Source organism: Bos indicus, chromosome 8 (assembly GCF_029378745.1).
Source record: "Bos indicus isolate NIAB-ARS_2022 breed Sahiwal x Tharparkar chromosome 8, NIAB-ARS_B.indTharparkar_mat_pri_1.0, whole genome shotgun sequence".
NCBI lineage: Eukaryota > Metazoa > Chordata > Mammalia > Artiodactyla > Bovidae > Bos > Bos indicus.
In genome coordinates, this window is record NC_091767.1 from 62689524 (window position 1) to 62703190 (window position 13667).

Below are 13667 nucleotides of genomic sequence, written 5' to 3' on the forward strand. Positions count from 1 at the left end.
CATTAAAAAAGATTTAAAGAGCCCAGTGCGGCTGGTGACTGCTCTACTGAACAACACAGGTCTAGTGGGAGAGACAGTTACAGAGGCAGGTGACCCAATAATGCAGATTGACTGGGCTGGGAGTAGAGAGGGACATAACAATGCTTGAGTGTCAAGTAGGGAAAGATGGTTTCCAGAGGTAAAGATCAGGAAGGCCTCATCAGGGAGGGGGCATCTCCGGTAGCTATTAAAACATTGATGCTGGGAAAGAAGAAGGCAGGAGGAGAAGGGGATGACAGAAGATGAGATAGTTGGATGGCATCACCGACTCAATAGAAATGAGTTTGAGCAAACTCTGGGAGATGGTGAAGGACAGGGAAGCCTGGTGTGCTGCAGTCTATGGGGTTGCAGAGTCGGACACAAATGAGCGACTGAACAACAACAAATTAAAGCATTACGGACACGTCAACAGGAGGGTGAGGGAGGGTAGGAGCATTCCACATGGAGGCAAGAGGACACGTGAACCTTTAGAATGGACCTCTGCCTGCATCAGGCATCGGGTACCAGACTCTCCACCCCTGGGGTAACCAGCCTGAGGAAAGATTGAGAGAGGAAAGGAAGGCGAGGACAGAACTGTGCAGGGCCTAAGTGCCAGCCTGCAGAGAAGGCAGGGCTTATCCTGTATGGTTATTGAATGAACTGAGACCCTATATGTTGGGCACAGGGCATGGGGAACATAGTAATCTCTCAATAAATGGCAGCAGTTATCAGCCGTGGGGAGTCATTAGTGGTGCTTCTGTGTTTGTTTGCTGCTTCTCTAGATCAATTTGGGAGTATTGCCCTCTTAGCAGTATTAAGTCTTCTGATCCATGAATATAGGATGTTTTTACATTTATTCAGGTCCTCTTTAATGTACAATGCTGTTTTATAGTTTTCAGCATGCAAGTCTTTGTTTCTTTATTGAATTTATTCCTAAGTGTTTTAATGTTATTGTAAATGAAATGATTGCCTTAATTTCACTTTGAGGTGGTGGTTCATTGCTGGTATGTAGAAACACAGATGGGTTTTGAATACTGATCTTAAACACCCTGCAAGCTTGCTGATGTGGTGATCAGCTCTAATAATTGCTTTTTGTGGATTCCTTAGGGTTTTCTAGATACAATACTGTGTCACCTGCAAATAGAAATAGTTTTGCTTTTTCCTTCTCTATATGGTGACTTTTCTTTCTTTTTCTTACTTAATTGTCCTTCAGACAATGTTGGTGAAAGTGGACATTTTTTGGTTTGTTCTTGTTATGAGGGGGAATGTCTTTAATCATTAAATACCATGTTAGCTTTCCTTCTGTGTCTTTTTAAACCTTTTTAAGATTATGTTTACTCTTTAATATCTTATTATACATGGTAACAGAAAACCCAATACAAAAAGAAAACAAAAACTTCCCAAGCTCATCACCATACATTTGCATATGTATGTGTGTGGGAAATACAGTTGACTTTACGTAACAAGTACAACCCATCTTGTCGCTGCTGCTGCTGCTAAGTCCCTTCAGTCGTGTCCGACTCTGTGCAACCTCATAGACGGCAGCCCACCAGGCTCCCCCGTCCCTGGGATTCTCCAGGCAAGAATACTGGCGTGGGTTGCCATGTCACTAGGCTTCATCTATTCAATATTGTGTCACAGAATCTTTCCAGGCTTGGGCCCAAAGAGTCACACTGTTATTGTACAGCTGCCCATGTTCTACTGTAAAGCTTAACCATCTTTCATTTGAGAAACTGCCTCTTGATGAATGTTTGTTTCCCTTTTATTCCCACTATTATAAACTAGAAGGATGAATATCCACATCATATCCTTCCCAACACTATGTATTGTCATGTTTTCCTTTCCTTTTCATCTTTGTCAGATCATCACTATGGATCTGGGGGTAGAGAACTAGCATAATCAGAGTGAGGCTTTAGGAAGCTAACTCTGGCTGTCCCAACTTTCTGTGTGACCTTAGACAAATCCTCTTCCCTCCCTGGGCCTGTTTCTTCATTTGTAAATTGAAGAGATTTACAAATCTCTAGTCTAAAAGATGCCATCCAGCCATCTCATCCTCTGTCGTCCCCTTCTCCTCCTGCCCCCAATCCCTCCCAGCATCAGTCTTTTCCAATGAGTCAACTCTTCGCATGAGGTGGCCAAAGTACTGAAATCACCTGGGGAGTTTTAAAAACCGTGCACACCCGAGTACCGCAGCCAATGATTTAATTAGTATGAGGGATAGCCTGGGTTGTGGGATTTTTAAATCTCCCTGAGACTAAACGATATGAAGGTCCTTCCTGCTTAGATAGTCCAAGAAGGCTGCTGTCGGGCAGCGGAAAAATTTCTTCTTGGCGTTCAGCAACCCTAGGTTTGAATCCCAGCTCATTGACTCCTGGCTGCCTGACCTTTCAACTTCTCCACACTTCCGGCTTCCGGTTGCCCTGCTCTTGGAGTGGGCGGGGGCAGGGAAGTACTAAAATCCCAGCCCAGCTCTCGGGGTTTCGTCGAGTAGAGAAGATCTAGGTGCCGCACGAGTGAGCAAGAAGTGACTGTTTGTTTGTTTTTTCTTTCTTTTTTAAATCAAAGAGCCAGCCTCTGGGCAACAAAGTGGAAATGGAGATTGTGAGCATGTTGGAAAAAAACGCTACGCTCCTCAAATTCGGCTACCACTTCACCCAGCAGGGACCCCGGCTGCGAGCGTCCAACGCCATGATGAACAACAACGACCTTGGTGAGTGGACCTAAGCCCCCTAGCCGCCGCCTGTCATTCTTCGTACCTGTCGGAGGAGATATGGCAGGGAAAACTCCACTGCTGCTTTGCCCAAGGCAGGCCTCTTCCTGGGCCTGACTGTCGGTTTTCATCCTAATCCCATACTCTTGTTTTCCCTGTTTGCGTCTTGCTTCCCCCCGGAACCTTCCCCAGACTGCCAGAGCCCTGCCTGCAGACGCCGCCGAGGCCAGGCCCTCCTCCCCAAAGGTAGCTCAACTCAGCACAGGAGTGGGCCCAGAGCGCACCCTCAGCCTGTTAGCCTAGTGAGTGAAACGTAGGAGGCACAAAGCCAACACTGAGTCTCTTCCTCTTCTGAATACCTTTTTTGGAGCCCAGTTCAGTTCAGTTCAGTTGCTCAGTCGTGTCCGAGCCCAGAATCCTCTCCAAATCATACAGTCTGGCCCAAGCCCCAGATCCCAAAGCCATCAATCAGCCTTACTACCCACACCTGAAGCCTGGGGGATTTGATATTGCTTTTAAAGTAAAGGTTGAAAATGTTGACTTCATAGTAAAGTATAACAGGTTACATTCATTTAATCTCAGTTACAGGCATAGTTTGTATTTTTTCCTAAAAAAATAAAAAAGAAAAGGTCACAATCTTTCTTAGCAAATACTGAATAGAAATACAAGTCAGTTGAACAAAAAGAGAGACCAATCACCGACTTAGTTCCAGATGCTAATTGTTCTCAAGCTGTGTGGGTAGTTGTTTCTCCTGTGTTTTCCTGCTGCCTGCTTGAAGAACTTGATAGTGTCCAAAGAGGAGTATGTTTGATGAGGCTATAGGAAAATAAGAAGGGGGGGGGGGGAACAAAACAAGAAAAGGAGTGGGCCTGTTAACTTAATTGATCATTATATTCAACTGTGAGTTACCTAGACTCAAAGGCAGAAGGAAGACAAAGCAAGTTATACTATTCTTAGAAGGAAACAATGCATTTTTTAAAAAGAAGAAAGCTTCTTTCTGAGATTGAATTATGAGCTAACTGTGTTTTTAAAGGATGATGTGTTCAGTGAGTTTTTCATAAAATTTGAACCTGCTCTAAATGTGTTTCTTTTTGCTTAGTTTTTGTTTCTGACACTCAGTAAAATGCAAGGAGCTTAACGCTAAAGCACATCTCAGAGTTCAGGTGTGTCACTTCCTGGTGATGAATCCGAAGCTAGGTTAATACACGGAAGGCCTAGAAGAATGGGGGTGAGTGTGTAGGTGTGTATGCACGAGGCAGGTACTCACAGAGCCACTGCTGCTGCCAAGTCGCTTCAGTCGTGTCCGACTCTGTGCGACCCCATGGACTGCAGCCTACCAGGCTTCTCCGTCCATGGGATTCTCCAGACAAGAACACTGGAGTGGGTTGCCATTTCCTTCTCCAATGCATGAAAGTGGAAAGTGAAAGTGAAGTCGCTCAGTCGTGTCCGACTTTTAGCGACTCCATGAACTGCAGCCTACCAGGCTCCTGCGTCCATGGAATTTTCCAGGCAAGAGTACTGGAGTGGGGTGCCATTGCCTTCTCCCTAGAGAGCCACAGAGCTACTCAATTCAACAAACATTTGTCAAAGACCTATAGTGCACTGGATGTTGAAGGTATAGGTTCATGTTCTTAAGAAGCTATTTATTCATTTCTTCAGTTCAGTCGCTCAGTCGTGTCCGACTCTTTGTGACCCCATGAATCGCAGCACGCCAGGCCTCCCTGTCCATCACCAACTCCCGGAGTTCACTCAGACTCACGTCCATCGAGTCAGTGATGCCATCCAGCCATCTCATCTCTCGTCGTCCCCTTCTCCTCCTGCCCCCAACCCTCCCAGCATCAGAGTCTTTTCCATGAGGTGTCCAGAGTCTTCTTCGCATGAGGTGGCCAAAGTACTGGAGTTTCAGCTTTAGCATCATTCCTTCCAAAGAAATCCCAGGGCTAGTCTCCTTCAGAATGGACTGGTTGGATCTCCTTGCAGTCCAAGGGACTCTCAAGAGTCGTCTCCAACACCACAGTTCAAAAGCATCAATTCTTCGGCGCTCAGCCTTCTTCACAGTCCAACTCTCACATCCATACATGACCACAGGAAAAACCATAGCCTTACCCCAGCTGTTACTTTTTTCTAGAGCTGCAGATCTAGAAAAGTCCATCAAACAAAAACGCACACCAGGTGTCCTGGTTTGTGAAGTGTCCTTATTTGAAATAAAACATGAGCAAACACAAACCACTAAGAATTATAATTATCACGGTGTAACAGAGGTTATTGTTGTTAAATCACTTAGTTGTGTCTGACCCTTTGCGACCCCATGGACTGCAGCATGCCAGGCTTCCATGTCCTTCACTATCTCCTGGAGTTTGCTCAAACTCATGTCCACTGAGTTGATTCAACTATCTCATCCTCTGTCACCCCCTTCTCAGTGATAGCTACACTGAATTGTTGAGGATGGCCCATAACCTGGACTCTGTTGGCTCAGTTGTGATCTGGCTGCAGACCCAGCACTAAAAAGCCTTGAGTTGTATTCTGATATGCAGTAACCTCACTTTTTTTTTTTTTAAATCTCAGATTAAACATCTTATGTGTCCCTCAGTGCCTGTCTCAGGGCTAATTGAGCTTTGGTCTTCCAGTGGCAAGATGGCTTGGAGGGCTTCTTCCTAGGATTAGAAGTTTCCAGATGAGTCAGGAGTGCTGGAGGCTAGAGGAAATGGCCCTTGAGGACACTGTCCTGAGAGTCTGTGTTCTAAAATGCAGGTCCAGTTCCTATCACCAGGGACTTGGTGAGGTCATGGCAGGAGCCTCGCATGCCATTGCTGGACGGGACTTCAGGCTCCTCCTTCCGTTCTCTTCTGGAGGAACTGAGGCCTGGGAGGGACTGCACTTCTGGGCAGTGGTTTGGTCAAGTCACACCTTTGTTAGTTACAGTGTCACACCTTAGTTACTGTGAGTACTTGGCGAGCATCTTTTGTGTGCCCAGGGCTATGCGAGGTGACATAAGCAGTAGCAGAAAGCCAAGTCCGTGACTCAGAAACCTTTACAACCCCTTAGGGGAGAAGAAGACTCAAAGTCAGACCCCTAGATTCAGGAAGGCCTACAAACTGTATGCAGACGAAACAAGCAAATAATTTGTGAGGACAGAGGCCAGTTAAGCCATGCCTCCTGGTGGGGGTGGGCCTGGGTCAGCCTTGTGAAGAAGAGAGAGGTTGTGCAGGAGGTCGGCAGGAGTTCCTGGTGGGGTTGCTGGCAAAGGCAGGGTGATAGGACCCAGTATGCCAGATAGGAGAGACAGGAAGTTCTGAAAGGAAGGAGGAACTGTTATAGGAAGTTACACATGGTAGGAGAAGCAGGAGCCCACAGAGAAGGGAGGGAAGGGCATTGCAAGCAGAGGGAACAGCATGGGCAAAGGCAGGGATGATGACCAGGCACATGGGGTGTTCATGGGAATGGGGGTGAGGGGGTAGGTATGGGACGCTATGAGCCAAAGGCCTTTAATGCTGAGCTCAGGACTTTGGTGAGGAAAACAGGTGGGTAGTGGGACAGTGGCAGTTTTCTAGGCGGGAATGACAGGGTATTAAAACGGGGTTCCCCCCGAGACCTGTTCAGCGGTTCCCTTGGGTTTTCCCACAGAAGGAATTAGAGCAGAGTGATCTAAGTGACTGCACACAACAGAGTACCAGTTGGTGAAGTAGGATTTTTAGCTTTAAAAGCAAATTGTGCCTGTTTTCTAACTTTTTGTGAAAGAAACACTTCCAATTTTGATGGTGCATCAGTGTCCTCCTTTAAAAGAAATTCTGACTTTCTTTCCAACATGGTTTTTTCATCCTGCTCCTGATGCTCTGATGAAGCCGACAGGCTTCCGCATTTCCCAGCTGAACCCATTTGTCATTAGAGCCCAGCCACGGCAGTTGTGACTCATCTGATGCTGCAGTCCAGCGGCAGGGGGCAAGCTCTAGATGGAAGGGAACAGGCCTCTCCAGCTTCCTTCTCTCTCCGACCAACCTCTGAGCTGGCTCCTGGCCATGGGCCAGGTCTGCAGGGCCTAGGCTTTGCTTGCCTGCAAGGCAGGTGGGCTCCTCGGGAGACATGTAGTCTCCAAGGCCATGGGTCAGCCAGTGGCTCTGCAGACAGGCAGCCTGCCCAGGACCCATCCTGACTGGCGTGTCTTTGGTCCTTCCCGCCCTGGGCTCTTAGCAGTGTTCCATGGGAGAGAGCAAGGCATCAGGAAGGAGCCGAGGATCCCCATCTCAAAGGGGATGAGATGGAGAAAGTAGGGGATCCCTACTTTCCCAAGGTGGTACCTCAGGTGACTCCTGTCTCCACACTGTTTATAGCTGACAGCCAGGCTGCTGCTCAGGGTCCTGTAACGCTGCCACTGATGCTCTCGTCCCTTAATGAAATCTGAATTGCAGCCTCCAGGTTAAGACAGTTATATGTTTTTTGGGGGGGTGGGGTGGGGAGAGAGTAACATGTTTAAAAGCAGAAAACATTCGTTTCTGGGAAAGTCACTCCTTTACTGTTTTCTCAAGGTAGACCTAACAGGCACCCAAGACACAGCACACACACGTACCCCCCAAATCACTTTCATCATCTTCAGAAAGAATACTACTTTCCTCACCATTTCAAGCCAGAAATCGCCACCTCTGTCTGTGCTTCCCCAACCTGGCCAGCCACCTCCTCACTATCCATGTCCCCTGGGCCCTGGTCCAGCCCTCATCACCCTTACCCAGCATTCTGCAGTGTCCTCGCGCCCCTGCAGCTCCTCTAGGGCCGGCATCTCACAGTGCTCATCCCACAGCATATCCCACCACTCTGCTTAGAACCCTTTTCGTGTTCCCACTGCTCTCAGGTTAAACTCCTTGACATGGCTTACAAGTCCCTTCGCAATCACAGCTGATACTTACATGGCCATTACTGTGTGCCAGGCACTGCCCTAAACACTTCAATCTTACTAACTCATGTAACATTCCCAAAACCAGGTGAGGCAGATACTGTTGTCATCCCCATCCTACGGTAAGGAGATGGGACCTAGAGAAGTAGTAAAGTTACCTGCTGTCAGTGGGCGGAAGTGGGACTGGATCTGGTAGTCATTCTGGCCCCAGCACCTGTGCTGTCCGCCTCCAGTTGAGGCCCTGCCAGATTCATCTCTCGACACCCCAACAAGCCATTGCCTTGTCATATTGGTATCAACCAGTCCAGGAAGGCTGAGTGTCTCCCAGTGACCTAGGCAAAAGCTGCCCTTTCAGAAACTATTACTCCTAATGCTCCCTGCACGTTCCCACCATCTACCCCTTTATCGTTTGAGATTCAGTGGACAACTTACCCACCATCCTTGGAAGATCTGACTACTTTGTTCACTGGGCCTCTCATACTTGATGAGATCTACCAGCATACTTGTGATGTTTTATCTAATTTCTTATAGGTTTATCTTAGTCCCCTGTTAATCTTTATTTCTTACCCTTGTGCTTGACACATCACAGCACTCAGTCAATGCTGCTGCATATAAATGTATATAAGACATGCCTCAAAGGCATGATGGAGGTATAAAGCCTGGCAAGTGGTGGAGGGAGCGTAAGATGCTGATGGGGGTTGGTCCAGATGGCTTGAGATGCTGGAAGGCTCTGACAGTGAAAGAGTCTCTGGCAGTTGTAATGATGAGCCATGTAGAGGAGTCTGCTTTAATGGAAGTAAAAAGCAGGTTGATTTGAAGGAACCTGGAAGACCTGGCATCTGCTCCCAGTTGTGTCTCTTATTCACTGTGACTTGAGGCAAGATACTTTTCCTCTCTTGACCTCAATTTTCTTCATTATTAAAATGGGGAAAATAATACCAAAGTGGTGCCTTTCTTTTCTTCCATCCAGTTCCTGTAGAAGCCAGTGCCTGGGGAACCGTGTGCAGATGCAGCCCAGCATACTTACTGAGGGCAAGTTGCGGGAGACCCCACGGGGTCCCTTTCTTACCTCAAGCCACGGACTGGGGCCTCAGGAACCAGTCCTGGCTCTGCTGCCTCGCCCTCAGGAACCCTGGCTCCCTTGTCTTCTCCAGGGGAAAGGAGCTGTCCCCTTGTGAGACCCAGATGAGACGTGTATGTGTACAGCCTGCATAGACAGGGCCTGATTGTACCGAGGGAGGCGCTGGACTGAGGCTCAAGATGAGTCACAGCCTCGGTTCCGTCTGGTACCAGCTCTGTTGCTTTGTTCCCTGCCGTACTTCCCTCATCCATGACATGGCAGTGGTGACTACGCTGACACTCTGGAATTGTTGGAGGGGCTCCAGTGAGGGGTTGAGTGTAAATGGGGTGTAATGCTTACTCAGCTAACATGGAGATGCTGCCAAGCCTGGTTTGTGTAAACCCTCTCATCACTCTGGGCAAACCTCTTCTGCTTTTTGGGCTTTGGTGGTGGTTCCCTCCACATCTCCCCCCAAGCTGTTACACATTCTGATGGTCTCCAGGAATCTGGCCAGACACACTGTCTTCTCTCCAGGAGACAGCCCGCTGATTTGCGTTCATTGCTCTTTCCAGGGAGGTGCAGGGGAGAGGAGCAGCCCAGGCAAAGGCTAAACTCTAGGCCCCAGATGGGGCAAACTTTGTGTCTCCCCACCAGCTCCTAGCCATAACCAGAGTAACACACCTTCCTGGGTGGTTCTGCTTTATACGCTCAGTGTCATACACAGGCCGATTCGGTTCTTGGTACAGCTTGTAAGCATCCATCTGAGATCTAAATTTGTTTAGCTCAGGAACCGGAAGGTGTCTAAGTGTAGACAGACTTTTTCCCTCTCACAATAGCATCCTGTCTGCCACACCTGCAGCCCCCTTGACTGCCGCCCACTGGCTCTACAGCCTTTGACCTGCCTTTCTCTCATAGCTGATGTGACTTGCTGCTTGGTTTTCATCTGCAGACACTGTTTTGTTTCAAACACTCTCCCTTATTACAACAAAGGGGACCCTTCCCCCTGCCCCCCACCATCGCCGCCATCTCATAAGCTAATGACTGCGCCTGCAACCCCCTGGCTAATGCTTTCCTCTTGGCGACATTTAACTCCCTTGCTATGTGAACAGTGTTTGGACTTGATATTGTCTTGCCTCTGGGAAAATGTCAAGGTTAACCATAAGGGGATACAGATAATGCAGAGTAATCATCAGGGCAGATGCTGTTGTTGACACAGGCAGGCCGAGAACTCTGAGGAAGGGCCGAGGGAAACCTTACCAGCAGGTTAAAATTTCATTAAGATGGACTGAACTTAACCTCGATCTGACCTGGAGTAAGGATCTTCAACCATGGGGCCTCTGTACATGAAGGATGACAGTAGAGTTGGATAAAGCGGGCTTTACACCTGTGTGGCCAGTGCTTCACAAGTACTTTTTGAACGAATCTACACCACTACAGGCCCTCCTCTCAGTGAAGGCTCACAAGCTGTCCTTTAAAAACAACAGACTTCAGAGTGTGCTCAGCAAAGTTGTCAAGAAGCTTCCTGGTGCTTTCCAAGCCACGGTGGTGGTTCTGGGGCCCAGGGACAGCTGCTCACGTCTCATCTCCATTCCTTTCCAGTGAGGAAGAGGAGGCTGGCAGACTTGACCGGGCCCATCATCCCCAAGTGCCGGAGCGGCGTCTAGTGTGTGCGGGTGCCGACCACGCCTTTGAACTGGACGTGTTCTACTGATAAGCTGTGCTCTGCGGTGGGAACCAGAAGGCAGAATGCCAGCACAAACCCCGTTGTGGTTCAGTTCTTCATGCACTAAGGTTTTAGGTTAGCTAGTGGTTGTAGCTGAGAATTTTATAAACTATGGTTAATGTGAAGTTTTTCTTTAGTCACAGAAATTCAGTCTGTTTATTATTTAAAAACTAAGAAGCCCCTGAACCGGCAGATCTTAGTGAAGACGATGTTAGTGCAGCAGTGACTTAACCCCAGAAGTCCAGTTTCAGTGACCTTGGTATGTGGTGTTTCAGGTATATTTAAAATGTGTAACAGGAACAAACAGCACCCTCTTCCACATGGTTGAAAAACATTATAAAATATTTTATTACAAATTTGATCTTAGCTCTTTAACAAACAAATCATCATTCTTAATCCTCCTTTAAATTTTAAGAACCTCAAGATTAAAGTTGCTAAATTGATTTCTGGATCAAGAACAGTTTTTTTTTTTTTTTTTTTTTTTTACTTAAAGACAAGCCCACAGAGCTTTGCCAGCAATCAAAGAACAGTCCTTTTGCTGGTTACCAGGGAATGATAGAAAAAGCCAATAATGAAAATTCAAATTTTAAAAACCATCCTTTTTAAAAAAAAACAAAAACCAGTTCCAGGCAACAAGCATTTTCCTGGGTGTTCTTTATCAACATCTGGGATTTATTTACAGTACTGGAGTCAGAATTGTTTCCTTACCGGATGCCAACCTTACAATGGATGTGAAAACCTATGGCCAAATACTTGAAAACACTCATAATTGCACAGTCAGTAGTGGGCCAATGCCTTATGTGAGGTAAATCACTGTTGAGATGAATTTCCAGTCCATCATGGCTTATGCTTACAGACTTCAGTCACCCTGTCACATCACTTATTAGAAAAGTCACCACTGATCTCGCCTGTAAATGAAGCCTCTCAAGGGCAATGGTGAAGAAAATCTAGATATTTAAGAATTAGGAAACCTGGCCAAACCACCCAAGATGGTGAATTCTGAAAATGTAATTTTGGCATCTCTGCCAGATCCCTTTTTAACATCACGTGCATCTCCTGGGATCCAGCAAAAATGTTAAGCCACACTGCCCTTGTGCCTTTTAATATACCACAGTGCCAGTTAAACTAGTATTTCTGTTGCTTGGGGAGTTATTTTCATGAGCGATTCAGCAAATCTTAGAACAAAGGACAGGCCAAAGACCAGACGAACATAGACTAAGCTGCGGAGCACTGAGCAGAGAGGCTTTTGATGAAAAAAGTCTTGCATACTGAACTGTAACGATGTGGACAGTACAGGGTAACCAGAGATGGAGCCAGGGCCTCACCGCCATGGAGGAGTGTCTACTGAGGCTGCAGGAGTGGCTCTGTGCTGCAGGGACAGCCAGCCCCATTCGGCTTCTCCTTGAAACACAATTGCAGCTGTATTCTGCATCACTGGAAACTGCAATGTAATATTAAATCTGTTGGTCTATGGATGGCTGTTCATGTGTTTCTTGGGACTTGCGCCTGATGTGTTGGCCAGAGGCTGGGAAACCACCACAGCAGTGCTCAGTAACCTGACGCAGGCTGTCTTGTGTTCTGAGGTGTTTACCTAAAAACTACTACCCAGATGTCAGGGTCTTCAAGCTCATAATGTGGTTCTCTCAAAGACGCTTCAGAGCTAGTAGGGTGGGTGTTGAGGGAAGCAGAAACTATTACAGGGAAATCTCTCAGAAAAGAAATCCATAAAAAGTGAAGACAGCCACATCTTTAAGACTATCTCCTCCACCAGATGAGCTGTTCATCTAGACTAGAGGTGGCAAGGTTTTTTTTTTTTTTTGTCTGTAAAGGGCCAGATAGTTCAGGCATACCTTGCTTTACTGTGCTTCACAGATATTTCGGTTTTTACAAATTAAAGGTTTTTGACAACCCCACATTGTCAGATGATAGCATTTTTTAGCAATACAAAATTTTAATTAGGTGATATACATTGTTTCTTTAGACACAATGCTATTGTACAATTAATAGCCTACAGCATAATGTAAGCATACCTTTTACATATACTAAGAAACTAAAAAGTTCGTGTAACTCATTTTGATGTGGTTTGGAACTGAATCTGCATCTCCAAGGTACACATGTAAATACTGTAGGCTTTGCAAGCCATAATGTCTTTCTTGTAAATGCTTAATTCTGTCAAAGATCATTGTAAGTGAATGGCTGTGGCTAGTCCAGTGAAACTTTATTTACAGAAAGAGGTGGGCCATACGCTGTAGTTGGCAGATCCTGGTCCAGTGCTCTGAGGCTAGCAGGGAAAAGAGGAAGGTAGGGGTGGATGGTAGATTGACCTAAGAGGCCCAGTTCTGAGAAGCCCACTTCTAGGGCCACACAGCTTTCATTTTTGCCATCAGGACAGACAGGTTTGCTGATAAGAAAAATGAGTACTGCCAGCCCTGCTGCATGGTGCAGAAGGGGCAGGGCAGGTCACCAGGTTCAAGGCTCTCTCTTAGGAACTCTGGGATCACACAAAGCCCGCCTTTTTCTGTGCTCTAGCACCTTCTGAGCCAGAATGTCTGTGGTAAGAGGTGAGCACCCAAGTTCCTCTTCCCTTCTCTTGTGGAGGACAGGTGCTAACGTGACCAGCTGACCATGGTGGCTCTGGCAGCTCTGAAGTTCCCCATTTCTCTGTTAGTGCAGCCCTAACGTTCCCCAATACATGGCGGCCCCAGACCTAGCTGTGTGAAGGCCTGGGGGAACAGAGGGGGCTGCTCCCATCAACATCCAGCCTGGGCCCCAGGCTTGAGGGGAGAGGCGCCTGCTGTGAGAGGCCCCCGCCGTGAGAGCTCCCTCGGTACACGTGGCCGTCGGGCTGTACACTCGCATTCTTCTTTAAAGCTGCTCTGAGCGGGGCTTGCAGCCTGTCTGTTCCCTTTGTCTTGACACGTGACACAACAGGCTGTGAATCCTCGTTCTTGGCAGGCAGGGCAGGTCAGGACGAGCTGGCGGCACTGGGGAGTGGAGCAGAGGTTATAGTGGTCCCAGGGGACGCCACAGTAGGAACATTCTGGGAAGAAAGAAAAGCCTTGTTATAAAAACACAAGCACACATGTGTGTGCACACACCACATAGACAGGCACTTCTCCAGTTCCTAAACCTAGCCCTTTGCTCATCAGCATCTAATGTATCCTTTCGGGCCTGGGGAAGGTTTCTAACCAACAAGGCTCCCCCACCCATCCCCACTTTTTCGGGTTAGGTTGCTTCTGGGATTTGTCTTTTGATTCTAGCATTCATGGAC

General features: G+C 47.3%; 2 protein-coding genes across 6 annotated transcripts in view; one reads left to right on the top strand and one right to left on the bottom strand.

Moving 5' to 3' along the window:
• TMOD1 (tropomodulin 1) overlaps window positions 1-11869 on the top strand; it is a 68373-nt gene extending 56504 nt beyond the window's left edge. Inside the window, exons 8-9 of the mRNA XM_019966255.2 lie at window positions 2584-2728; window positions 10273-11869. Of these exons, the coding sequence (XP_019821814.1) occupies window positions 2584-2728; window positions 10273-10337 (210 nt within the window). The 3' untranslated portion in view covers window positions 10338-11869. The remainder of the gene's footprint in view (window positions 1-2583; window positions 2729-10272) is intronic.
• The window catches only part of TSTD2 (thiosulfate sulfurtransferase like domain containing 2), a 29215-nt gene continuing 26268 nt past the window's right edge, over window positions 10721-13667 (bottom strand). For all 5 annotated transcript variants that reach the window (XM_019966252.2, XM_019966251.2, XM_070794799.1 and 2 more), the window contains one exon: window positions 10721-13436. In XM_019966252.2, coding sequence (XP_019821811.2) covers window positions 13147-13436 — 290 coding nt within the window. In that variant the 3' untranslated portion in view covers window positions 10721-13146. The remainder of the gene's footprint in view (window positions 13437-13667) is intronic.